General features: G+C 43.7%; 1 protein-coding gene across 3 annotated transcripts; it reads left to right on the top strand.

The window, feature by feature from the left end:
- Positions 1–1,038: 1,038 nt before the first annotated feature.
- On the top strand, positions 1,039–27,294 carry PPIL6 (peptidylprolyl isomerase like 6). 3 transcript variants are annotated; one of them, XM_006123246.5, is made up of 8 exons: positions 1,059–1,986; positions 4,160–4,255; positions 5,707–5,895; positions 8,961–9,023; positions 9,155–9,302; positions 10,995–11,051; positions 24,810–24,945; positions 26,835–27,294. In XM_006123246.5, the coding sequence occupies exons 1-8, from the start codon at positions 1,903–1,905 to the stop codon at positions 26,944–26,946; spliced, it is 885 nt and encodes a 294-aa protein (XP_006123308.1). In that variant the 5' UTR covers positions 1,059–1,902; the 3' UTR covers positions 26,947–27,294. The 3 variants fall into 3 exon arrangements, with proteins under 3 accessions (XP_089633332.1, XP_089633333.1, XP_006123308.1); XM_089777206.1 differs by lacking the exon at positions 4,160–4,255 and having other exon boundaries at positions 1,039–1,986; XM_089777207.1 differs by lacking the exons at positions 24,810–24,945; positions 26,835–27,294 and adding an exon at positions 22,403–22,546 and having other exon boundaries at positions 1,052–1,986.
- The last annotated feature ends 580 nt before the right edge of the window (positions 27,295–27,874 follow it).

Here is a 27,874-nt window from a genome sequence, read left to right as displayed (position 1 = left end):
AGGTAATGAGTATTATGTACTATTTCCTAAATTAATAAAAATCATGTTATCTAAAAAAATCACACAGTATATGTTCTTATATGATGTCAAATGCTGTTCTGAGCTGTAAATTAACATGTTTTAGTTATTAGTTTTTCACCATTGTTTGAAGCAATATGTGAAGACGTATCACTGAGAAACTTAATTTAAATCAATGATATTTTTTTTGTTATTTTAAATCAATCCACCCTGATTATCAGCAAAGCTACTGCAGGCAGGGGTATTTTAATGAATGTACCAGCAAAACCCATACAACTATGCTGCCAGAGTACTTCCGCTGGCATAGCTTATGTCATTTGAGGAGGTACTGCTATGCCAGCAGAAAAATGCATTCTGTTGTCATATGCAACATCTACACTAAAAGGTTCTGTTATACTGGCAAATCATATGTAGTTTAGATAAGGCCTCAAACAGAACAATATAAAGTATTAATAGTAGCTAATTAATCTTCCCGACATTCCTATCAGTGTCTTACTGGACTACCTGTCTAACTATTGTTCTGAACAGTGCCCCAATTAAGGATATGCCAATTCCTCAGTGGCTGGTAGGGGAACCCAAACCTGCCCACTACTCTGCATTCCAGACAATAGACCATTCAATCAGCAGTCAAGGTTTGCTATGTCCCAAAACCCTACTGCTCTTTTCCTGGATTGTTTCTTAATTCACCTCTCTCAAACCATCAATTCCTTCAGCAGCAGGCTCCTAGGAGTTTTTTCTTCCTGATTTTCTACCTTTTGCTGCTCTAAGTCCAGAGAGTGACTGCAGACTTCCATGTTACAGCTGCCTCCACCCTCACTTCCTGATCTGAAGCCTGCCCTGTCCCTCTGGGTTCAGTCCTCAAAGAGTGCTTATCTATGAAGCCTATCCAGTTAGCCCTTTTGAATCACATTAACCCTTTCCAGACCAGTGTGAGAGGAACACACCGTCATAGAAGCACTTAGATTAGCACGTGATAATAGAAAGGATATAATGTACTTATGACAAATACATTTTTGTGGGATTTCTAAAAGATTTTAATTTAACTGTCCTAATTGTGAAAGTGGGATGGTTAAATTCATATAATCTCCATAAGTAGGTCTCTTTTAATTCTGGAAGGTATCTTCCATGGGAAGAAAAACTAAACATTGTATTTAGTTGTCTTTACCTTTTAATTGTTTGTCTATAACTTGTAATACTATTTTTAAAATTTCATTTGCTGATTGACTATCCTACCTATCTACATGTTGTGCACTTTGGTCACTATGGCACATCTAAATACACCATCCAAGGAGAACAGTGTAGGATGCAGTTAAAAATCTAGTGCTATGTGAATAAGATGTCCAGTGAAAAAGGTACTTTCATAAACAATCCACCCTCCTAGGGTACATCTACACAGCAGGGCTAAAGCTGAAATAAGCTACGCGACTTGAGCTACATCAATTGCGTAGCTTAAGTTGAAATAGTTTATTTTGGCTTTTGGAGCTCTATACACAGCAAGAAGTCTGAGTTAGAGCACTCTTTCTCCGATTTCTCCTCGTAAAATGAGGGTTACAGGAATCGAAGTAAGAAGTCCTCCAGCTCAACATTATGTTGAGATAACTGCTTGCTGTGTAAATGTGCACTGTTATTTTAGAATAATATCTATTATTCCAAAATAATGCTGCTGTGTAGACATGCCCCTAATGTGCCGGCAGAGTTTCTGTCTTTAATGCTTGTAGTACAACTTGGATCTACAGCGTACTAGCCCTCTGATTGGAGTTGCTATGGTGAACAGAATTCTGTTTACATTCTGTCTGCCTAAAGTGAGGCTGGGCAGCTAGAAAAGCAACAGCAACCAAAGGAGAGAAAGCTGGGAGACGGTGTGTGCTGGGGAGTGAGGGAGCCATGGGTCCCCTGCAATTGCAGCAGTTGGTGATTGTGGGGCTTCTCAAAGAGCCTGTGTTCCATGTGGCAAAATGCACAGCAGAGGTAACTTTTCTTGCAGGCTGTTACTGTAGCAGAAGCAAATAGTTTGAAATTCTTCCAAACAGTGGCTGGCATTATTTTTAAAAACAAATACATAGCAAATTAAGAGAATGTCTGTGCGTTCTTGGTATTTTTAAGAAATTAAGATTAAGAATTCTGCATTTATGTATTTAAAATATTCCCTTGGTATCTACATATTGGTCATACGTTTGCTACTGTCAAGCATATGGTGCACAGGGTCCTTCTGTTTGTTGTAAAGCATTTATTGCATATTGTGATGCCATATGAGATAGTTTCATTATATTTACAAACTGACTTGCACTGCAACCTTAGGCAAGTGACTTAATCTTTCTCTGTGATTCAATTTACCCAACTGTGAAATGAGAGAAAAATATCCACCTTGCAGGGATTTTGGGGGGAGGTGTAGAAATGCGACCTTTAGTCTACTCTAATGCTAAACAGACTGGCTGCTGAGCTTGTCTATCATCTTTATTTAGAGCTGTCTAAATTACACAAACTTCAGATACAGTGGAAGGACAGAAGTTGGAGGGGGGATGAAGGAACAACCACAAACACTAATGTGGGCACAGAGTGGGGGCTAAGTAGAAGCCTCTTACACTGGGATGATCCACCAGTGCCCAGCTACCAAGATTGTAAAGCCATGATCAGTGTAAAGCACCACAGGCCTTTAGTAGGTTCATGTTTGTAATACATGGGGGCTACATCTACACTGCAGGCTTTTTGCGCAAAACAGTTCTTGTGCAAGAGTGTGTCCACACTGCCATGTGTCTTTGCACAAGAGATGTGCTTTTGCGCAAGAGCATCCATGGCAATGTGGACGCTCTCTTGCGCAAGAAAGCTCTAATGGCTGTTTTAACCATAGGGGTTTCTTGTGCAAGAAACCCGTGTTGCCCGTCCACACTGCCTTCTTGCGCAAGAGGGCTTATTCCTCATGGGGAGAGGAATAACTCTTGCACAAGAAGCCCTCTGTTCTGACGCTTTACTGTAAATTTACTTGTGCAAGAACACGCGTGCAGTGTAGACCGCTCTGCAAGTTTTTGTGCAAGAACGGTCGTACTTGTGCAAAAAGCCTGCAGTGTTCATGTAGCCTTAGAGATTCTTAAATGGAAGATCATTGTTGAGAAACTGCAAACCAGACTGAATACATATACAGAAAATATACTCCCGGGAACAATTTTACATTCCAGAGGATGAACCTAAATGGCCTAACAGAAATGTTCCATATCTAACATCTACTGTACTGTTCAAAAAACAATGAGAGGCAACAAGGACTAGAATTCAGGAATTCCCAAGTTCTAACCCTCCTGATTCATAGAGCCCTGAAAATAATCAGGTATTCACATCTGCAGATATGGATGCCGATGTCCGTGGCTCATTTTTTGCAAATGCAGATACAAAATGTTGTATCTGCGCAGGGCTCTATGTGATTCACTTTATGGCTGGGACTGATCTCACAAGATGCAGAGAACCTGCAACTCCCCATTAAGTCTACAGCAACTGATGATGCTCAGAAATTCATAACGTCTCTGTGGCAGTTTCCCTATCTGCTTATCCCCCATCCCTAGTTGGGGTAGCGTGAGTATAACTAGTTAATGTTTGGAAAGTAGCAGATTTTGCAAGTGCTAAAAAAAAAACCCTTAAATTTAAAATACTAATTTAAAATGTGTGTGTACTTATAACTGTTAGGAACTGTTACGTGTGTGTAAACAACTACAGTAAAACTCCAATAGTCTGGCATCAAAATGGCAAGAGCCTAGTGAGTGAGCTTCGGCAAAAAATGAGTCACAAGATAACAGCGGCAGCAGCTGAACTGAGCAAAAAGGGTAAAAAAGGCTTAAAAAAACTAAAACATTACAGTATACTGTATACAGTATGTACAATAAAAAGGGTTAAGAACACTTTATATACATTATATAATATATACAGTATATATATAACCATCTTATAGTACCTCCTGATAGTCTGGCATATCTGATAATCCGGCACCACCTAGGTCCCATAGGTTCCGGATTATTGGAAGTCTACTGTACCGTGAAATAATCAAAACTAAAATATAGATGACCTCAATCTATTTGAATAAGAAAATACAAAATGTAATGGAATATTTTAAGTAAAATACATGTAAGTAAATATTTCTTTTATTTTGAAAATCTAGGCTCTCAGGCTGAATTTTCCAACCAAGATTGCAGAACCTGTAGTGCTTCCTCTGTTAGAATTTGCATGGCATGAATATTTACAGGAGAAAAAAAAGGTGCCTCTTTTTTCCAATGTGAATTAGGCTTGAATTACCTAGATTTAGTTCTGATTTGTCAAGTGAATGTTATATTCTATGCAGTAGGTAAACTGGGTTCTCTATACCTTTGCCAGGCTCTGTTCATGATACCATTTGGTGCAGAAACAAATAAAATAAGCAGATGTTTTGTTTGACTTAGGAGGAAAACTAAAGTAGATTTAGTCTGAAAGAAGAGGGCAATGGTCTGTCCTTTTTCTAAATGAAAACTTTACTTTAAATATATTTAAGGAAGATAGAGCATTGGACAGCATTAGAAAACTAAGAGCTGTATTTACAGCAGTTGCAGTAGCAAGTACAACTTCGCCAGATTGCCCTGCCAATGTAGCTGGATCCAAATCTGAAGAGACCACTTCTAGGGTTAAACAGAATAGGTCACCTTGCACATCCATTCTGAGTCTGCCAGTAAGAATTACGCTTTATTGAGGGGTCTCGATATCACAGAATCATAGAAATGAAGGCCTGAATGGACCTTGGGAGGTCCTATAGTCCAGCTCCAGGCACTGAGGCATGACCAACTAAATTTAGACCATTCCAGTGCAGGGATGTAAGGAACTAGTCGAGCAGTGATTATTTTGAATTAGAGCACGCTTCTTCCAACTTCCCTTACTCCTAATACAATGAGGAGTCAGAGTAAGGAGTCCTCCAGTCTGACAGTATTTCAACATTATTTTGAAATAACTGCCTAGTTTGTAGACGCAGACTAAGTTATTTCAAAATAACGCTAGTTATTTCGAAATAATGTTGCTGTATAGCCATACCCATTAGCTACGTCTAGACTGGCATGATTTTCCGCAAATGCTTTTAACGGAAACGTTTTCCATTAAAAGCATTTGCGGAAAAGAGCGTCTAGATTGGCATGGCCACTTTTCCGCAAAAGCACTTTTTGCGGAAAAGCGTCCATGCCAATCTAGATGCGCTTTTGCGCAAAAGGACTTTTGCCCGAACGGAAGCAGCATAGTATTTCCGCAAGAAGCACTGATTTCTTACATGAGATCGTCAGTGTTCTTGAGGAAATTCAAGCGGCCAGTGTAGATAGCTGGCAAGTTTTTCCACAAAGCTTTTGCGGAAAAACTTGCCAGTCTAGACAGCCATTCTGTTTTAATGTAACTGGATTTTGGACAGCCTTTTATACCTTTTGGATGTTTATTCTTAACAATTTCAGGAGCAATTGCTAAATATAGTTGTAAGATTGTATGTTTTATTTTTTTGTGGTGGTGTTTGAAGGGAAGGTTAGAGTTTGGGAAGGGAAAGCATAAACACCCAATAAGTAATATGGGGAAAAAAATCCATCTAGTTAGGTATTTGTACCACATTCATCAGCCTGGAATCTGAGTATTACTCACTGCTTCTGCACTAAATCCAAAGTGTAATTTCGGAAGGCTTTCATTTTTTTCCTAATTTTTTTTCAGGAACTGAAAGGTGAAACATGGGAGTATCCCTCCAATGTGATGTGTTTTATTGATGGTCAACTCCTGGGAAGTGAAAAAGAACTGCTCAAATGGGCTTATGATAAGTGGAACTATCAAGATTTTAAACCTGTGGCACTTTACCAAGCTATAACTGAGGATTTTTGCACCAAACACATGCAAAATAGCAAGGCAGGTTACACTGGTTTCTAAAACGCAAGTGTAAAGTCTGTTACAGATGTACTATCTAACTGTAAATTATGTGACTTATCAATGGATTGTTTGCTTGTGGTTTTGTGGGTAGTGCAGGGGTTTACAGAGGGAAGGGAGAATAGGAAGGCTTGATATTTTCTCAACATAACGTCTTAGATCCATCCATATAAATCTGCGGTATGTTTGTCACCCAGTTTTTTACTTTTTGATATGCAATCTCAGTGTCTAAGACAGTGGTCCCCAACCTTTTGGGGCTGCCGAGCACCCAGGGGAGGGGCTGCTCACGCATCGCGCACGCGGGAGGGTGGGGCCGTGCATGCGCCGCACGACCAGGTTGGGGCCGAGCATGCACCACGCACCCGGAGGCGGGGCTGCGCCTGCGCCACATGCCCAGGGCCAGCACCGCGCACGCGCCACATGCCCGGGGCAGGGGCCACGCATGCAGGGCCGGATTAAGGGAGGGCTAGCCGGGTAGCTGCCCGGGGCACCAACCTATGGGAAGCGCTTGATGGCAGCTGTAAGGCGCGCAATGCGCCGGGGGGCGGTGCCACACTTGCATCGCGCGCCTGCTGCCCAGGGCGCAGGAATGGCTCGAGCTGGCCCTGGCCACTCGGCGGATACACATAAATACACCCGGCAGGCGCCATGGCACCCGCGGGCACCGCATTGGGGACCACCTGGTCTAAGACAATAGACTTGCAGTGAAGTTCATGATGCTGTCATACTAAAGGACTTTTGGTGAAATACTCTGACTTAGTGATCTTGAGGAAAAGACTAGTCCGTATGCTCCCTGCCCTACCTCATACTTAGTTGGCAAAATGGCAAACCCAATAAGAAATGAAAGGAGACTACTGCACTTCAGTCCCTAGTTCTCTCTTTCCTCCCACCCTCACAGCAAGGAGAAATGTTCACTGGAATCCTACCAAAGAGACGGAAAAGAAGAAGCAGTAAGTCCACATCCGTGGAATGGAGAATGGAGATGGGAGATTTTGTTCCTCCCAGCAGTCAGGAGGGGAGGGAAATTGTGCCTAGCAGCCAGAAACTAGAGGAATTTGGGACAGTCCCCTCTCAGCAGCTAGGGAATATAGACAGAATAGAACTAAGTTGTTTCTGATCAGAACTGGACAAAAAACTGCTGAAATGCTATAGAATCATAGGGCTGGAAGAGACCTCAGGAGGTCATCGAGTCCAACCCTTTGCCCAAAGCAGGACAAACCCTAACTAAATCATCCCATCCAGGGCTTTGTCAAGCTGGGACTTAAAAACCTCTACGGATGGAGATTCCACCACCTCTCTAGGTAACCCATTCCAGTGCTTCAGCACTCTCCTAGTAAAATAGTTTTTCCTAATATCCAACCTAAACGTCCTCCACTACAACTTGAAACCATTGCTCCTCAGTCTGTCATCTGTCACCACTGAGAACAGCCTCTCTCCATCCTCTTTGGAACCCCCCTTCAAGTGGCTGAAGGCTGCTATCAAATCTCCCCTCACTCTTCTCTTCTGCAGACTAAATAAGCCCAAATCCCTCAGCCTCTCCACAGAAGACATGTACTCCAGTCCCTCTGTTGGACTTGAAGGAATATTCTTTTGAAATTTCTAAAATCAAAACTGCTACAAATCTCATGAATAAAGTTATTCTATTGGGCTACGTCTATATTGCAGGCTTCTTGCACAAAAACTTGCAGAGCGTCTACAGTGCACACGTGTTCTTGCGCAAGTAAATTTACAGTAAAGCGTCGGAACAAAGGGCTTCTTGCGCAAGAGTTAATCCTCTCCCCATTAGGAATAAGCCCTCTTGCGCAAAAGCTCTTGCACAAGAAGGCAGTGTGGACAGGCAACAGGGGTTTCTTGTGCAAGAAACCCCTATGGCTAAAATGGCCATCAGAGCTTTCTTGAGCAAGAGAGCGTCCACACTGCCATGGGTGCTCTTGCGCAAAAGCACGTGGCAGTGTGGATGCGCTCTTGCGCAAGACCTTTAGCAGAAGAACTCTTGTGCAAAACAGTTCTTGCGCAAGAAGCCTGCAGTGTAGACGTAGCCCACAGGTTTCCTGCCCAGTTTTATAGGCTCTGAGTGTATCTTCACTGCAGCTGGGAGTAAACCTCCTGCTAGCAGAACTTAAGATAGTGGGCTTAGAATAGCAATATGGATGTTGCAGCTCAGGCTCTCAAGCCCACACAATTCCTTAGACCTGGCAGCCTGAATTCCAACCTGGGATGCAGTGTCCATTCTTAGTGAACTAACTCCAGCCACATTAGTGTGAGTCTGTCTAACTGATCTGAAAGGCTTGCTTCCAGCCTCTGTGTAGACACACTCTTACAGGGTGAAATCCTGGCTTCATGAATGGCAGTAGCAAAAACTGATTTCACCCAGGATGTTCAGGTAATTTTTAGATAAGGAGCTGAACTTTTTGATGTTTTTCCAAAGCAGTATGATGTTTGACTAATAGTTATTTCTAGAAAACAGTATGATGTTTGATTTGTGGTTATTTCTAGCAAACCTAATTCAGTTGTCATTTAATTTTTTAAAACGTCTTTTTCCTATCAGAGATCAGTTTATCCATGAGAAATGATAAACTAAATTTGCTTCTTGCTGACTGCAATTGAATTATTTACCTCTTTATATCGGACCAGTGATCAGCCATCCTGCAAAATTATTTAATTAGGCATAGCAATCACTACTATGGATTTGTCGGTTGTGATTTTTACATGGGCTTCAGAGAACCTGCACCTGTTTACACCACTGATTAAATGGGTCCAGCCTGATCTTTCCCAGTGCACCATAATGGTGGTTTTGTCCAAGAATGACATGAAACTTGCAGAATGTTTTTGTTTCAACAAAATATTGGACTATATAATACATATGTTATCATTTGTAAAGTCTGTTTGTTGGGTACCTAATTATGGGTCTATTTTAGATGTTAACTATAAAAAGAAACTGATACCATTTCACTGAGCATCAGACTGTATTTTGATAAGAAGAGTGAACATTTTTTTAGAAGATATTTGACGCTTTTCCCATTGGATTTGTTTTCCCAATTATACAGCATGTATTTGTGTACATGGACATAGCTGTTCAGGAGCAGCCCATTGGCACTTTGTTATTTGAGGTAAGTTACAGAAGGAAAAATCAATTATCAGGCTCTGCTTACAGCCCTCACTCTCAAGCAAAAAGATTGCAGGATCTGGCCTTTGAAGTGATTTACCAACTTCCCATCTTTTTTCTCCATTCATTTTGCAGCTGTATTCTGATATGTGCCCCAAAACCTGTGAGAACTTTCGCTCTTTGTGTACAGGAGAAGCAGGGACCTCATGTAGTGGTCTGAAGCTTACTTATAAAGAGTCAATTTTTCATCGGTTAGTAAAAAACGGATGGATACAAGGAGGAGGTGGGTTTGAAATGTCTTCAGTAAATCTTGTATAAGATATTGGATGGAATAATCAGCATGAAAAATAGGTAGCTTGTCCAATAAAATAAGTTGAACTTAGAGATATAACCAATTTGTGATGAACTGAGTCATGTATAGCAAAAACCAGTATCTTTTCTCTTGGTCCCTAATTATAGGTAAAGCAAGAAATTGGATAAGAAATTGATAGTCCATATTATTTCTTTATTAGCCAAAAGTTTATAACAAAGATGTTTGGCAAGATATTTCAAAATTAAATGGAAACATTTAAACACTGAGAAAATCCATAAGAAAAATCCTATTATGTATGTTATATAGATGTTGCTTTACAGAAATATTTAACCAGTCATAGACACCCAAAGACATTAGTGAAATGTAGCATATTTGAAGATCAGGCTTGTGCATGAAAATGTCATTATGAATCTAGGAGACTAGAATAATAAATAATACATAATCAAAGAAAACATCATTTCATAAAACAGGTATGTTTCTTCCACTCAGCTTCTCTTTTCTCACCTCCCTTCAACTATTCCCTCTGTCTCTTTCCTACTCCAAACATTGTTTGCTTAGTACTGTACTATTTTTGGATCAGAGTTCCAAGGCATCCTTTGAGCTTTGCCCCAAGTAACTCATTTAATACAGATATGTATGAGGTCCAGGAAAGCAACTTAATATAATTGGCTTATTTCTGAGGAGAATTTCCTCTTACCTGACAGGCATATACAAGAATTTAAATAAACTAACAAAAACTGTTTGCTTTTGTTTTTCAAACTCCTTTCAATTGTATTTTTATATATTGACTATACTAGTCAGTTTTGTTTAATGGGAGTTGACGAAAGACTTGCTAGCCCTGTCTTTCTGTGTCACAGCTTTATTTTCATCATCCCTTGTTCTAAAAACAGGTAATTGTTTATGGATACAGGGTGTATTCACTGTGGCACATTTTTATATACAGGTTGGACCTCCCTGGTCTGGCACCCTCGGAACCTGATAGGCCCCGGATAGGGAGTTTGCCAGGACTAGGGGAGGTGAGGGCTCTCCCAGGACTGCTGGCCTCCTAGCTGGCTCCCCTCCTGACTGTTGCCCTGCTCCTGGTCCCCAGCGGCTGCCAGATGGTCTATGCTCCCAGCCCAGGGACTGCAGAGCTGGCTGAGCTGAGGTTCCAGCCCCTGGCAGCTGCTGGGTTGGCCAGGCTGCCAGCCCCCAGCAGCTGCTGGATGGGCTCTGCTGCTAGCCCTTTGCTGGATTCCCAGCAGACAGCAGCTGGGGCTTTCTGGTCCAGCAACATCTGTGGTCCTGTTGGAGTCCCAGACTGAAGAGAGTCCCAGACCGAAGAGGTTCAACCTGTACTGAAATCTGTTCCTTAAGACTAGTACCTAGGTACACAGGTACTTGCATTAGCATAAAAGCAAGAAGGTATTTACATATGTACTTTTTGTTGTGTATACGGAACAGTTATTTCTGGAGACGACACCTCTTGGAGTGAGAGATTAATTCATTCTGCAATTCCAGTATGGCCTCAATTTTGTAATTGATAGCATGCAGGTATACAGCTGCATCTGTGTGCAGACCACTGAAGTCAATCAATGCAGGTGCAGCAATTCACCCAGTTAGTACCAGTTAATGCCAGTGGTGAATATTTATATTTTGTCACTTTTGTCTAATCACATACAGATATAACAGCTGGAAGAGGAGATGGCGGTGAGTCAATTTATGGACCCACTTTTGAAGGTATATGTACATTTCCTTATCTTACTCAGTGCATAAGTCAAATTTCAGGTAAATAACTGAATTTTCACTGAAGTATTCTAAGATTTAGTTAGATTTGTTTTCCTACATTTTCATGACTTACATTTTGGCAGTGGTTTCAGACTTGCTCATATTGATCAGGATTATTATCTGTTGGTTATTAGCATTAGTGGGTTGATTTTTCTGCCTTGTAATTGTGGTTCTGCCACTGATTCTCTATGTGATTTTCAATGTCACCTGTCTGCAAAATAAGGATAACCCTTAACAACCTACCTGACAGGAATGTTATGAACAATAATGTTTGTAAAAGGGCTTTGAAAATTTGAAGCACTACTTAATGGGTAAATTTTAAATATGGTTAATGTGCTTCCACTGATATTGCATATTCATTTGTGATGATTCTCTGGCTGACCAGAACTGTGAAAAATCTTATTCTCCTCCTCCTCCAGCAGGAGGAAGACTTGCTGGTGCTTAACTGGATGTAAGCTCCTTGGCATTATCAGCCTGTTTACCCACTCAAACAATCTCTCAGATCTCTGCAAGCCCTTAGTTTGCCTAATAGCTGTACCTGATACATGCACCCCTCAAGCCCTTTGAAGCATTCCTCTATGATGTTCAGCACTTTATTACTGAACACTCACAGTAATACCAGGTCTGTTGTCCCCAAAAGAAGACTGTACATACCAGTTTGCATAATTCAGCTCAGGATCAGCTCTTTGTACAACGCCACAGCACTGAGATCTGCTTATAGTGAAAACTATTATTAACGTATTATCGTGTGTCAGAGAGGTAGCTGCGTTAGTCTGTAACTTTAAAAATGAGTAGTCCTGTGGCACCTGAGAGATTAACAGAAATATACAGTATCATGAGCTTTCATGGGTAAAATCCACATCATCAGTTGAGCTGGATCATCATATGAAGTAGGTTTTATCTAGGAAAGCTCATGATACTATATATTTTTGTTAGTCTCTAAGGGTACGTCTAGACTACAGGCTTTTGTTGACAGAGGGTTTGTCGACAGATACTGTCGACAAAGCCTCTGTCGAAAAAGAGCATCTAGACTGCATTACGTGGATTGAAAAAGCAATCTGCTTTGTCGACAAAGAGCGTCCAGACTGCCGGACGTTCTGTTGACAAAAGAAGGCACCTGGAAGTGATTCTGGCAGGTCACAGGGGCAGCCTTAAAGTCCAGGCGCTGCTGCATGCTCTTTACAGAGATGCATGCTTAAAGGGATTCTCCTGGACAGCCGTTGCTCTGCTCCTGCTTCTGGCTTGCCTATCTCCTAGAGGGAAAGCAAAGTTACTGGAGTTTTTGCTTTGGTTGCCCTGCTTCCTCAGACACCACAGCAGTTTATTTTCAGGTTTGGTTTTTTGCTTTGCACGGTGTTTTTGGCCATGGAGCTGCCCCTGGGCAGGCAGGCTGGGATGGAACAGTAGGGGGCTGGGCAGGAGGTGGGGCTGTACCTGGGTCTGGGATGGCAGAGGCTGAGGGAGGGGGGGCAGGCTGAGCAGGAGGAGCAGGAGCAGGCACAGGACTGGGGAAGGCCATGCCCTCCTGGATAGTGGTGCAAATCTCAGTGCACTGCTGGACAAACTCGTCCAGCAAGAGCCTGCACCACTCTGACTCTGCCTCCATCCTCCAGTTCATTGCATCCTGCATCCCTTGCAGGACTGAGATGTGCTGGCGCACCAGGTCCAAATACATGCACCAGTGCCAATGGGTTCCTTGCAGCCGTGTGGGTGGTGAGGCAGGTGTGACGCCCCCCTCCTGGTCAGCTGGTCCGGCTGTGGAAGACAAGAGGGAAAAGTCGTCATTCATGCATGCCCACACTTTCCCTGTGAGAGCATGCCCTCCTTTTCAGCAGTCAGTGCCTGTCCTAGGGTCAGGGGATGCTCATGTGCGTCTCAGTAAGACACGATGTGGCCTGGCCAGCAGCCATTGCCTCCCTGGAGCCCAGAAGGTTTGCAGGCCACCATCCTGCCCCCCACCCCACACACCCCATGGCCAAGCAGCACAGACAAGTGTCAGGCCACAGTTGGGGTTTCCACAGGTTGCAGAGAAGCCTGAAGCTGTGTGGTAATCCCAGTGTCCCCAACCCCTGCCTACACCTGGCATCACTGCCTGCAGGAGCATGTGGTGCCTTGCAGCCATGAGGATGCAGAGGTAGGACGGCCCTCCCTGAGGTCGGCCGTGTGTGTGCCCTCCCCTCCCACCCCCCGGCTGTGATCAGCATGATATGTCACAGCACTGCACCATCCACTTTGCTCCCACCTGCCCTGCCCTGTGTGTGTTGGACCCTCACAGCACTCACCTGATGTTCCCTCCCTGGTGTCTGAAGTTGTCTGGGAGGCCTCCTGAGTGTGGGCGTCTGGCTCCTTGGTGCTCCTGGTGCTGTCTTCCTCCTCCTCCTCCTCTTGGAGCTCCTGGTCATCTGCTGGGGTCTCACCCTGGAGTTGCGGCCGCTGCTGCACAGGGGTCTCCAGGACAGACTCCACAACCCTCTCGGGAGCCAGGGGTTCCCCTGCCCCCAGGATCCGGTCCAGATCCTCGTAGTAGGCACAATAATGTGCCGTTTCCCCAGAGCGGGAGCTGGGAGCTGGGATCACGGACCCTGACGTACCCCTGCCACAGCTCCTTGACCTTGGCTCTGACCTGGGCTAAGGTGTGGGAGTGGTGGCCTTTCCTTGCCAGGCCATCAGCCAGTCTGGCGTAGATGTCTGTGTTCCTCCGCCTGGACTGTGGGGCCTGAAGAGCCTCCTCCTCAGACCAGAGCTCCAAGAGGGGTTTTATCTCAGGCCCAGACCAGGAGGGTGCCCGGCGTTTGGTGCCCCTGACTTCCTGCAGGGATGTGTCCCTGGAAGGGCCAGAGGGGCTTTGGGAGGCTTGTCCCCGAGTTGCCTGACTGGAAAGAGCAGCACAGTCTCAGGGTCCTGGCTGGAGCTGGCTTGCTGCCAGAGTGCTGATCCTAGCTGCTTGTGCCTTTTAAAGATGGCTACAGGCAGGAACAGTAGAGTTGAAAGCTGTGGCAGGAGTGTCCACCAGGGCTTCTTCCTGGAGGCCTTTATTGTCGACATAAATCCTTCCCCGCGTCCACACTTACCTTTTGTCGACAGAACTCTGTCGACAAAGGCGTTATTCCTCATAGAATGAGATTTACTGCCGACAGAACTTACTGTCGACAGAACTTGGCAGTAGTGTAGATGCAGGTATAGTTTTGTCAACAAAAATCCACTTTTGTCGACAAAACTCTGTAGTCTAGACATACCCTAAGGTGCCACAGGACTAATCCTATTATCAAATACAAGATATAAGAAGCTTCAGGGGGTAGCCAACTTAGTCTGTTACAGAAAAAAAAACAAATGGTTTGGTAGCACTTTATAGACTAACAAAACATGTAGATGGTATCATGAGCTTTCGTGGGCACAGCCCACTTCTTCACATGACCGGAGTTATGAGTTTAGGATGTGCAGACCCAAAATAAATAGGAGAGGAGAAGGGTAGGGGGAGGAGAAAAAAGGGAAAGGGGGTGGGAGACAGGGAGCTAGAAGGAATCAGTAAGTATCTGAAGATTGGGTAGTTAAAACGAAGCAGAGTCAATTGATAGTATCCTTCCTGACTTAGGAGTCTACATAAAGAGCTGCTTGCATCTTCAGCAGCTGTTAAGTTGGTAGTGTCCCAACCAACTTTAATCACGATTGAGTCCATTAGCATGTGAATTGAAGATGAACTCTAATTCCAATGCTTCTGTGTGGATCTGGCTAGTAGAATTGGTTTGTGACAAGACATCTACTTGAAGATCTTTTAAACAGTGATTCGGAAGATTGAAGTGTTCCCCCATAGGTTCTGTATGTTTCCTTTACGTATATCTGATTTGTGTCCATTGATTCTTTCCTGCAGAGACTGTCCAGCTTGTCAAATATATATAGCAACAGGGCATTGCTGGCATTTGATGACATAGTCAAATGACCTTTTGATTTGGTAGCTTATGTTGTTGGCCCCAGTGATGAATTCACCAGTATAGATATGAGGGCAGAGTTGGCATCATTTTTGATTGCAGGGCTGGGTTCCTGGAGGCTTATGATGTGGTTTTGTGGCATGGTTACCAGAAAGAATTCGTTTCAGGTTGGGGGTTGTCTGTAAGCGAGAATAGGCTTTTCTCGCAAGGCCTCTGAGAGCGAGGGATCATGTTCCAAGCTGGGTTGTAGATTGTGTATAATGTGCTGGAGGGGTCTGAGTTCTGGGCTATAGGTAATAACAAGAGGAGTTCTGTTATTTTCTCTTGTGGGTCTGTCTTGAAGTAGTTCATGTCTGGGTACTTTTTTGGCTCTGTCAATTTGTTTTTTCACTTCTCCAGGTGGGTATTTCAGTTTTAGGAATGCTCTGTAAAGATCCTGTAGGTGATTGTCTCTGTCTGTGGGGTCGGAGCAAATCCAGTTGTCTCTTAGGGTTTGGCTGAAAACAATAGACTGAGAAATGTGTCTGGAATGGAAGCTGGAGACATAAAGGTAAGTGTAGCGGTTGGTGGGTTTCCGATATAGGGTGGTGGAAATTTGTCCATTATTTAATTGTATTGTAGTGTCCAGGAAGTGGATTTCTCATGTGGACTGGTCCAGGCTGAGGTTGATGGTGGGGTGGAAGTTGTTGAAATCCTTGTGGAATTCTTCAAGAGTCTCTTTTCCGTGGGTCCATATGATGAAGATGTCATCGATGTAGCGTAAGTAAAGTAGGAGTTTTAGGGAGCGAGAGCTGAGGAAATGTTGTTCAAGGTAAGCAATAAAGATGTTGGCATATTGTGGTGCTATGCGAGTGCCCATGGCTGTGCCACTGACTTTGAGATAGAAATTGTCTCTGAACTGGAAGTAGTTGTAGGTGAGGACAAAGTCACAGAGCTCTGTAATCAGGTGTGCACTGTTGTTATCAGGGATGGTCCTGATGGCCTGTAATCCGTCTTCATGTGGAATATTGGTGTAAAGGGCTTCTACATCCAGGGTGGCTACGATGGTATTTTCAGGAAGATTACTGATTTGAAGTTTCCTCAGGAAGTCAGTGGTGTCACAGAGGTAGCTAGGAGTGCTAGTAGCATAGGGTCTGAGAAGGGAGTCAATATAGCCAGATAATCATGTGGTTGCAGCTCCCTATACCGAGACTCTCTCGTCTGGCAACATTTGTGGTCTGGCAGGACCATGGGTGTTGCTGAATGAGAAAGCTCCGGGACAGGAGCGCCAGCAGCTGAGAGCCCCGCAAAAGGCGAGGCTGATGAGAGCGGGGCCAGACTGGTGGTAGTAGCAGGACTGTGGTACCGGGGCAGGGTCAGCCCATGTGTGCCAGCCCGGCAGTGGGAACAGACCCACGGCAGCCTGGCTAGGCCGCAGCAGCCCAGCAGGGAAAGCCTGTCTGGGGCCGTGGCAGGTTGCCAGCGCGACTGGGGCCGTGTGCCAGCCAGCAGCAGGACTGGGGCCGCGGCAGCAGGGACAGGGCTGCATGCTGCCGGGCCTACAATGGGGCTGAAGCAACAGGTATGGCAACAGAGCCAGGGAAGCTGTGTCACCTGGCTGGCAGCGGGACCGAAGGAGCCAGGAAGGGGCAGTAGGCTGAGAGGGCAGGTGGAAGGGAACCTTCCCATGTTTAGCAAATTCTCTCATCCTGAACCACTCGGGTCCCGAGAGTACCGAACCAGTGATGTCCAACCAGTATTATCTCAGCCAAAGCCTTTGTCAGCCTTTTCTACCTCATTGAGATCCCATTTTCGTGAATGTGAATCTGTTGTCTATTTACCTCCAAGGTGCAGGATAAAGGGCTGTCTCCTTGTCTTCTGCTGATCTCCCAAAGTTCCAGGTCTCTCCTCAGTGACAATAGAACCACTCACTGTCTCTTGCTTTTTTTCTGTTTATTTCACATCCTCTAATTGACTTCATATGTAAATGAAGCGGGGCCAGACTGGTGGTGGTAGCAGGACTGTGGTACCGGGGTAGGGTCAGCCTATGTGTGCCAGCCCGGCAGTGGGTTATTTCCACTGTGTTATTTCCAATGTTTACTTTATGTGGTGACCAGCATAGACAAGGTGAATGAACATTCTTTGCCTGTCTGGCGGAAACCTTTTTATCTACTCTGCCTTAGTACAGATTTTAGGAATGTATTTTTAGTATACATATATAACTTTTCAATGAGAATATTCATAACCAATGGGACACCAGCTTTCATTTGAGACTTCACACGATGGATAAACACTATGAAAGAAATTAGTTAAGTATAGGGAGTTTGTCATTTAGAAGTTGTTGTTATAGAACAGCAAAACCTTTGCCAGCTGGCACCAAAGGGCGCCTCTATCACATCATTATTCTGGGATGATTTAAATATGATAAAATTAATGGAATTTACTTGAAGTTCATTCTGAGAAAACCGGAATTGGGCAGCTTTAGAGTCTTAGGACCAGAGTTTGATCTCATTTACGTAGCACTGTTACTCCACTGGACTTTAAAGAGGGTTCCTGGATTTACACCAGAGTGAGATCAGAGCCACACCCTTAGTCTCTCAACTAACTGAGGGTACGTCTACACTACAGCGCTAATTCAAACTAACTTAGTTCGAATTAGTTAATTCGAACTAAGCTAATTCGAACTAATGCATCTAGAACTAAAAACTAGTTCAAATTAGCGTTTTGCTAATTCGAACTAGCGCGTCCACATTAAGTGGACCCTGAAGCGGGGTTAAGGATGGCCGGAAGCAGTTCCGGCAGGGCATCAGAGGAGGACTTAGAGCGTGGAGATGCTGTATCAGGCTAGCCAAGGGCTGTGCTTAAAGGGTCCCGACCCCCACCCCGGACAGACAGTTCTCAGGGGTGCCCCGCTTGCAAAGCAGTCCTGGCTTGGATTGCCCTGAGTACCCACACTGGGCACATCACAGCACTCGGCCATCAGACCGGCTGCACTTGCCGCAGGCTGCCATCTGGAGAGAGGGGGCAATTGGGGGGCTACAGGAGAGCTTCCACCCCCAGAAGCCTGCAGAGCCAGCCCAGTCCTCCCCATCGGGGGCTTGTGCCCCATTCCTCCCTCACCTCCTTCCACTTACCCTTCCCTAGCCCCTCTTCTTGATGTACAAAATAAAGATAACGTGTCTTCCAAAATGGAATCTGTCTTTATTGAACAAAACTGGGGGAGACTGGGAAAAGGAGGTGGGAGAGGGGAAGAGAGAGGGTGGGAGAGGGGAGGGCAACTAAAATGATCAGGGGTTGGGAACAGGTCCCATATGAAGAGAGGCTAAAGAGACTGGGACTTTTCAGCTTAGAAAAGAGGAGACAGAGGGGGGACAGGATAGAGGTCTCTAAAAGCAGGAGTTGGGTGGAGACGGTGCATACAGAAAAGTTCTTCATTAGTTCCCATAAAGAAGGACTAGAGGACACCAAAGGAAAGGAATGGGTAGCAGGCTTCAAACTAGTAACAGAAAGTTGTTCTTCACAAAGCAAAGAGTCAACCTGTGGAACTCCTTGCTGCAGGAGGCTGTGAAGGCTAGAACTAGAACAGAGTTTAAAGGGAAGTGAGATCAAGTCATGGAGGTTGGGTCCATGGAGTGGTATTAGCCAGGGGGTAGGAGTGGTGTCCCTGCCCAAGGTTTGTGGAAGGCTGGAGAGGGATGGCACGAGACAAATGGCTTGGTCACTGTCTTCAGTCCATCCCCTCCAGGGTCCCTAGGGTTGGCCGCTGTCGGCAGACAGGCTACTGGGCTAGATGGACCTTTGGTCTGACCCAGGACGGCCATTGTAAGCTCAGGGCTCAGGGTCGCAGGTCTCAGTGGACCCCCCGGATTCTCTTGCACACCTGCTCCTGGGTGGCCAGGCTGGCAGCTATCCTGCCCAAGCCGGCCACTTTCCTGTGCCTAGTACGGAGATCGTGGACAAGGTCCACGATGTCCGCACTAGCCCAGGTGGGTGCCCGCCTCTTGCGGTCCCGGGCAAGCCTGGTCCTGGGAAGAGGGGGAGGGCTGGGGGGCATCGGGTGGGTGGCTCGATCCGTGCCAGGTGCAGGGTCTGCTGGCTGGGTGCAGGCAGACTTGCACCTGGCACGGGCACCGTAGCCAGCCCGTGCCCCTTTAAGGGGGCCGGGGCCGGGAGGGGGGGAGTAGAGTTTCCCTGGTGTTGGCCAGAGTGGCCACCAGGGAAACCTGGGGAGGGCTAGCCTCCCACTAGTTCTCATTAAGGGGCTACACACCCCTTAATTCGAACTAGCTAGTTCGAACTAGGCTTAATCCTCGTGGAATGAGGATTACCTAGTTCAAACTAAGCGCTCCGTTAGTTCGAATTAAATTCGAACTAACGGAGCGCTAGTGTAGTGCCTATGAAAATTAGTTCAAACTAACGTCTGTTAGTTCCAACTAACTTTGTAGTGTAGACATACCCTGAGAGAATCTAGAATTACCAAACAGGAGCTACATCTCATAACATTAAACCCCTATAATTATAGAAAGTAATAAGAAAAATAAAATGATTGTCAATAGCAAAGCAATATTTAAGAAATAAACTCAGGTATACAGTCAGAGAAGAAATTTAAAGGGAGGAAGGTTTGTTTAGATTAACAATTAGCCATAAAGATATTTTATAACAGTTAAAGCCAGTTGGGAGCTAGTATATATTCTCTTACACAAAGCATCCTTGCTGCCAGTGTTGTAAACTATGTCACATTTCAGCAGTCTGGCCCACCAGCGAACAGTTCAGAACTGCCAAGTGTAAGTGCATGCTGTTGTCGCTGTGTTGGTCCCTGGATATTATAGAGACAAGGGAGGTGAGGTAATAGCTTTTATGGGACCAACTTCTGTTGGTGAGAGAGACAAGTTTTTGAGCCACGCAGTGCTCTTGTTGCAGTCAGTCCTGTGAAGATATTACCTCACCCACAAAGGGTAACTGCAGTCTTTATAAGAGCAGCGTGGAGTCCTGTGACACCTTATAGACTAACCGAAGTGTTGGAGCATAAGCTTTCGTGGGCAAAGACCCACTTTGTCAGATGCATGTAGTGGAAATTTCCAAAGGCAGGTATGCAGGCCAGAATCAAGCTAGAGATGATGAGGTGGATCCAATCAGGGAGGATGAGGCCCACTTCTCCCTGATTGGATCCACCTCGTCATCTCTAGCCTGATTCTGGCCTGCATATTTATACCTGCCTCTGGACATTTCCACTACGTGCATCTGACAAAGTGGGTCTTTGCCCATGAAAGCTTATGCTCCTACACTTTGGTTAGTCTATAAGGTGCCACAGGACTCCTTGCCGCTTTTGCAGATTCAGACTAACACGGCTACCTCTCTGATACTCTACAGTCTTTATATTCACAGACAATTTAGTATACAATGATGATGATAAGTGACTTGTACTTTGGTCCAAAGTTTGCTTTTCAGCTATATCCAGGTAATTTGACTGTTTTTGAGGAACACATGAATTACTGCCATGCAGGCCCGGCCCTAGGGCAAAGTGAGCACGGCAAATGACTTGAGCCCCGCACTTTTGGGACCCCGTGCTGCTGAGTATTCACCATCCACCAGCCAGGCTTGGGGCCCCGCTCCCAGTGTCCTGCCTTGGACCCCGTAAACCTTTTGGCCGGGCCTGTTGCAATGGTGCTGCCTTGCTGGAAAGTAGCATCAAAATGCATGAAAGTATACAGGAACTTTCAAGTAATTAAAAATTAAACAAGTGCAAACTTTTCTGAGTTCCTGTTATTTTCCCTCAGGAACCACTGCATATTGCCTACCAAAAATGGGGCAACAGAAAGGAGAGTGGCCTGTCCTTCCAACATCACATGGACCTAGAGTAGTACTGTGAAGCATAGATCCTCAGTACACAGGATCTCAGCAAGAAACTAGCCAGTTTCCTGGGGAAACAATCATTAGAACAATCAATCAGGTCTATAAGCTAAATCAGTGGAGACCAAAACATTTAATAATGTGCTAGAAATGTCATCTGTTTCCTCTTGCCTACCTACACTACACAGATAGCTTACATAGACTGTACTGGAATACTACCAGTTATGTACTTGCTACTGTTTATATGTTCTCTTTCAATGCACCTACCCCAGAGCTGTTCTGGAAAGTGTGGGCTTTCATTCTGGTAGAAAGAATCTCTTCAATCCTAAAACAAACAAACAGTGTGCACTGGGCAGCCCCAGGAGAGACTGTGTGTGCCTGTGATACAACCTCAACTGTTGCTCCTCCTGGATTGGTGTAGCTCCACACCATTCTGTGCACACATGCAATAGTCTAGTCCTTAATATTGTACAGTGCTCCACATGTACAAAATACTATACCAATGTTAATCCTGAAAACATCCATGTAAGGTAAGCATTGTGCTCTCCATTTTACAGATGGGGAAAACTAAGACAGAGAAAACAAGGGATTAGTCCAAGGCTATACAGCAAGACGCTGGCAGGGGCAGGATTAGAATTGTCAGATTTAGTGACTTGCAACTCTGTGTTTGTTCCTCCCAACAAACCCAGTACCTGTCATTTCTTATCTTGGACAGAAGCTTGTCTTGTATCACTCTTGTAACTCTTGTTGAGGCAGCAGTCAATGTTCTAGGACTAGGAAAGTAATTTAATTTTAAGATAGACTTAACTTGAGTTTTGTCAACCTTATAATTGTCCCTATAAGGAATTTAATCACCCTCTTTCACACATTACAGAAACCGGTCTTCAAAAGAAGATTGTCTATACTGAGCCCTCTTTTAAAATTAAAATATAAGTATTGTTTTCAGTCCTTTATAAAGGTGCTCACTCAGAATTTTAATCTGATAATTATATTGCTTTTCTACTGCTTTTCCACTAATTTACAGAGATATTTTAGATATCTGAGAACAGTGACAGATGTCACTCTCAAATGCTAAGTTTCCATAAATGTCCACATTTGATAAACATCCATTCACTACAATATTCTGTGAAATTAATGGGATGTTTCTACATTTCCTTGAAATGAGCTCAAAGTACTGAGGTAATTACAGAGAACCACTTGTACTGAAGTGTCATTATCTAAAACAAAGAAGCCTAATCCAAAATTATACTGTAATTCACAAAGCAGTAGCATAGAAGCATCTGCTTCAGTTAGAATGTAATTGCCATTTTAATTAGTTTGGAAGAACAGCCCTCAAATAGAGTCAGAACAAGCAAAAAATGGGAGAATAATAAAATGCCTGCTCACATCTTCAGTCAGTTTGTGGAGAGCTCTGCTTGGGTTCTTGCTTACACAATATATCCCATCAGCAGCTAAACAATAAAGGGGAGATATTTTCAGCTTGTAGCACTGGATTAATTCCTTCACTGACTACCTTAGATTCATTTTCAATGTGGTTTTCACTTGCAGGTGCTTCCTTGCTGATCTCCCTCTTGCTGAATGACTTTGAAAATCATAATTGTCCCCATGTCCCAAGCATATCTCTCATTTTTTCTGTGACCTCCCACCTACCCGCATGTATTCGCTGATGCTTTCCACTGTCTCTCTTTCCCTTACCAGCTTCATGTGTTCAGCTGACTCACAGTATTCATCAACAACTCTTCTGCACGCTATTCCTTTGACTTTCCAGCCTCCAAAATGTCTTGCACCTTGCATCCATTACTCCTCTGCATTGTGGTATGCTTCTGGAAAAAGTCCAAGGACCAGTCAGACTTCCTCAATTAACCATCTCTTCTGTATTTATTGAGCGCTATGAGTATACTTGCTAAACAACTCTGTTTCCTCCCTGGCAGTCTGTCATCCTGCCAAAATCCTGCTGCAAATGTCATCTAAGTGTACTACCACCCCAGCCATATCCTACCTCTCAACTTAGGGGTGAAAGTAATTTACATTTCTGACAGGTACTGTCCTAGTGCAACTCCCCCTCCCCACTGGGGGCAGGGTAGGGAGTTGTGGGGAGGGTTTTCAATAAGACAGTACCTGTAAGAAATTTAAGCAGGGGATGATGGAATGCAGGGGCAGGAGGCTCAGGGCAGGGGGTTGGGAAGTGTGGGGGGGCTCAGGGTAGTAGTGGAGGTCAGGAGTCAGGCAGGAAATGGGGAGCTCAGGGCTGGGGGATATTCAGGACGGGATTGGGTGTGTGTGCAGGGAGCTTGAGTCTGGGAGTGCAGCCATCATGCTTCCTGGAAGCTCTGGGGCTGGTTGGGGCGGTGGGGCTTGCACTGCCTGACCTCCTGAGCATTGGGGCTAGAGCATCTAGGGACCCCACCCCAGCCAGTCAGTCTCATACACTCCAGCTTACTTTCACCTTTGCCTCAAATAATCCCTTCCCTCTCCACAACAGTCCTAAGCAACTTGTCCTGGTCTTCAGGTCTCTGCATAAGCTCCTGCCTACCTTTATGCTCCATTAACTCTTCTCCCCATCGCTGCTCTAAATCCTTTGACTTCAGTTTGCTTCTTATGTGCTCTTGTTAACGCTCCATGTGCAGCAAACAGCACTGCATGACTTGTAATAAATAAATGTGCCAATTACTGTAAGCTGTCCTAATATAGTGTCTTCTGTTTTCTGTGGTTTAGTTAATTGTGTTTAAGCATGACCAATACTGTGTATTTTGGTGAGGAACGTAAGCTCTTTGGTGAGAGTGGCTGCACTGAATTTTTTTATTTTCTCTGCTCACTTTAACACTGAGAGGAGATGAAAAGAAAATTATAGCACTGGGTCTCCCTCTTTCATTTTTATCTTCACCCCCATCTAACGCTAAGGGCAGCAACTTTCATCACCACTATCAATACTCTCCCTTTTCATCCCATCCCAGAGACCCAGTTGGCCTTCAATCATGTAATGCCCAGAACATGACAGAACTTGGTGCTCCCTAAAATTTAGCAATTGGAGATTAATATGGAGGGTCCATTGTCCTGTTGTAAGAATGAGAGTCTTGAAGTCAACAGGTCTGGGTTCTACTGTTGATTTACTGTGACTCAGGGCAAGTAATTATGGCACAGAACTATGGGTGCTGAAAATCAGGCCATTCACATCTCATTTCTTCAGCCATAAAATAGGAATACTACTAACCAGCCTATATATTGTTGTTTCTCAAGTGCTCTGAAAGCCTTCAGATAAAAGATGCTATCAAAGAGTGGTCATAATATTAAAAAATTATTGCAGTGATAGCACTTTCATTTTGAATATTTATTGGTCTTTTTCCAGGATAGCCCAAAATTATTTCTAAACCTCTTTCTAGAAAGCAGAATCTAGTGATCTAGAGCAGTATTTCTCAACCTTTTTTTTATAAAGTAACCCTTTAAAAAAATATATATATAAGTACCCCCAGTACCTACAGTTTTCAGACACACAATTTTTTTTCTATGGTTCAACACATTTGTTTAAACAACATAATTGTAGCCGGGCAGGCGATGACATTTTTTAGTATAAAAAGTACAAAAATAATAAAGTGCTGTAAAACTTAAAACAAAAATTCAGTTTTCTCCAAATTTTAGTTGTATTGACATACTCCCCAGACTTCTTTCGAGTACCCATAAGGGTACTCATACCACTGGTTGAGAAACACTGATCTAGAGTCAAAGGAAGCTCTAATCCCCTTCATTTCAATTTATTAATTTGAGGGCAAGTTGAAAAGAGAGCTGCTGAAAGGTTCCCAATGTATATAATAGAAAGTAATAACAAGGGGGAGAGGTGGAAGGAAACAAAAGGCAAGAAAGGGGTTGCAGAAGAGAGGGGCTGTAACAATTGCAACAGAGTAAAAGTGGAAGGAGTGAAACTTAAAGCTATGATAATTTATTATTGTAAACTTTCTAGATGAAAACTTTTCCATTCCTCATGAAAAAAGAGGGATTCTTGGAATGGCCAACAAGGGACGTCACAGCAATGGTTCGCAGTTTTATATCACACTCCAGCCAGCTCCTTATTTGGATAAAAAATATGTGGCTTTTGGGTACGTAAAATATAGATATATAATTTTTAAATGTTTAAAAAAATCTCCTAACTATATAAGACACCATTAACAAGATAGAGATTCTGTGCTGCATCTCTGAGAGGCACAGCATAAAAATCACAGCTCAGGGCTGGAGGGTTTTAGCCACCTTTTCACCCTCCCTGATCTAAACACCACCAATGGCTGGAGAGGCTCCTGGTGAAATGTAAGTCAACTCTGGGGCCCTGTCTATGTCCAGGTCTACACAGTTGACTTTTGCCAGCATAGCCATGTTTTGCAGGAGCAAGATGATTTCTGACTGACATAGCTGAAATAAGGATGTTAAGGACAAGTCGATTCTCCCCCCACCCTCGCCCTTGCTGCCTCTATCAGACATAGGCAGCAAAGGGGGAGGTAAGATGGGGTACTTCAAAGAGACCATGCTTCACAGCTGAGCTCAGGATCAGCTGTGCGGCATTGCCACTTTGAAACACGGAGGCGGTGCAGTGCTGCCCCTTTGAAATGCCGCATGAAGCCCAGGGTCAGCTGGCTTGGGCTTCACGTGGCATTTCAAATCAGCAACACAACATGGAGCCCAGGGTCAGCAGGGGACTCTGAGTCACTCGCTGACCCTGGGCTCCATGAGGGCGCTTTCACTTTGAAATGCACAAAAGCCCCCGCTGGGAACTCTTGTACATTTCAAAGCTGGCACCCGCATGCAGCCCGGAGTCAGCGGGACTTCCTGCTGGCCCTGAACTGCACGCAGAGTTCCACATTCCTGCTTTGAAATGTACAAGAGGGGGCTCTTGTACATTTCAAAGGAGGAATGCAGAAGTGCCTATTGACTAGTCGAGTAGTCGATGGAAATTCCGACTACCTGACTAGTAAATTAATTCTATCTCATAAAATGCTTAATGTGCGATATTTTCAAAGCAGCTAGGATGTTAGTCTGCTGTGAACAATCCTATAAAGAAAAGAACCTATAAGACATAAACCCTTTATTTTAAGACACAGCCATATTTAGAAAACTACAGTTATGTTTTAATAGCCTAATAGAAGGAATTCAGGGTTTCTAAATGACTTGCTCTGACCCACTGACAGGCACTGAAGGTAGGTAAAACAATTGTATAGGTGGAGCCTCTCTAGTCCGGCACTCTCTGGTCCGGCAACATCCGTGGTCTGGCATGATTTTAGTTAGCCAAATGTCCACTTATCAGGGGTGTGGTCAAGTTACAGGACCCTGGGGTCCTGTAAAGTTTATAGCCACCAGTCCTGGCTCTCAGTGTTCTGTGTTGTTATTTAGCTCTAAATTACCCCTAAAGAGACCAGCAAGCAGTGGAAGTGCTAATAATGCATAAATTTTATGCTTTATCCACTTATTTCCTAGTGCCAATACAGTAAAATTGTGTAACAACACTAACACTTTGTTATGGAGAGACCTGATAAATCTTAGCTAGTCATAGGCTTATATAGGGTGTATCAGAACAGTCATACATTATTAAGCAGCATTGCAAGTGTTGTTCCGTTTGTCTCAGTGAAATAAAAAATAGAGACCCACTCAGTACATTATTGACCTCTCAGGTTCGGAAAATTCTCTGGTTTGGCACCAGTTAGTTTCTAAGGTTGTGGTACTAGAGAAGTATAACCTGAAGTTGCTACTAAATTATAGTTTCCTGATTTTCAAATTGTTACCGTGTATTTTCCAGATCTTCAACCCATATGTACCATTTATATGTCTATGAAGTCCGACATTTTTGTTACAAGTTATGTTAAATGTGCATAATTTATTGGAAAATGAGTATCATGGAACCCAAATAGTCAAATAGATTACTAAAACTGTAGAATTTAGGACAGTGATCAGATAATCATAATTATATTGATTTTATATATAATTTCTCTTCTTACTGTAGACAGCTAATTGAAGGTACAGAAGTTCTTCAGAAACTAGAAGATGTATCTACGTACAATGAAAGGCCTGTAGTAGAATGTAAAATTATTAACTGCGGTGTTATTGTGCCTTGATTACAAGCCAATTTCCCTTCCTACAGTAATGTATAACAATGTATATATTTTCTGACTGGCCTTTTATAGATTTAAGGCTTTTTAAAAAATCTAAAATAGCATTTTTATATATCTAAACTTTACCGCTTGATTTGTTTTTTAATATATCCATGGCTTGTTCACACACAAATTCTTACATGAGTATACTAGTGGGCTTGGGAATTTAGCCTGATGCCATTATTAAGATATACAATTATTGTGTTAATGTGGATGTCCAGTGAGCAATTACATTTCTGCAGGCTACACTATAAATAATTCTATTAAATAGAATATCTATTAACATTACTTAATAAATGAAGTCACGATTGATTGTGATACATGTACACAATTATTTACTTTTGGCCCAATTCTGCCATTCTTGAGTCACACTAAGTCATATCTTACTCCACTGGAAGTAATATTAAAATCAGTGCTTTTGGGGTAAGGTGTAGAAGTCAACATAATAGTGGTACTGGGTGTTCTCTGAACATCAGAGGTCTGATCTCCCTTTTGCCAATATGAACCAAGAGTAACTCCTCTAAAATCAACAGATACACAACAGAATAAAACTAGTGTACAGGCCCTAGACATATATTTAATTATTTTGTTTACAGATTGTATCAATTAAGATATTTTAACCCAGAAGAACCCATTAAAATGCACAAATTACTCTAAAACAAGACATTTTTAACTATATGCTACAAGAAATCCATGAGATTTTGCAAAATGAACAGCAATGAGTAAATGTGGATTCAATGAGTGTGGAAATTCCACATAAAGAAGTCAATGTTTATAAATGCTGTAAAAACACTCTCATGTATGACTCATGAGACTAAACATACAACTTGTTGCCAATTGCCATGGTAATAGTTTGATGAAAGATCTTTAAGCATAGCACAGAAGTAGTGAC

The sequence above is a fragment of the Pelodiscus sinensis genome, chromosome 3 (assembly GCF_052426305.1).
Source record: "Pelodiscus sinensis isolate ZL-2025 chromosome 3, ASM5242630v1, whole genome shotgun sequence".
Taxonomy (NCBI): Eukaryota; Metazoa; Chordata; order Testudines; family Trionychidae; genus Pelodiscus; species Pelodiscus sinensis.
Note: the sequence above shows the minus strand (reverse complement) of the source record. Positions and strands in the feature narration are given on the sequence as shown.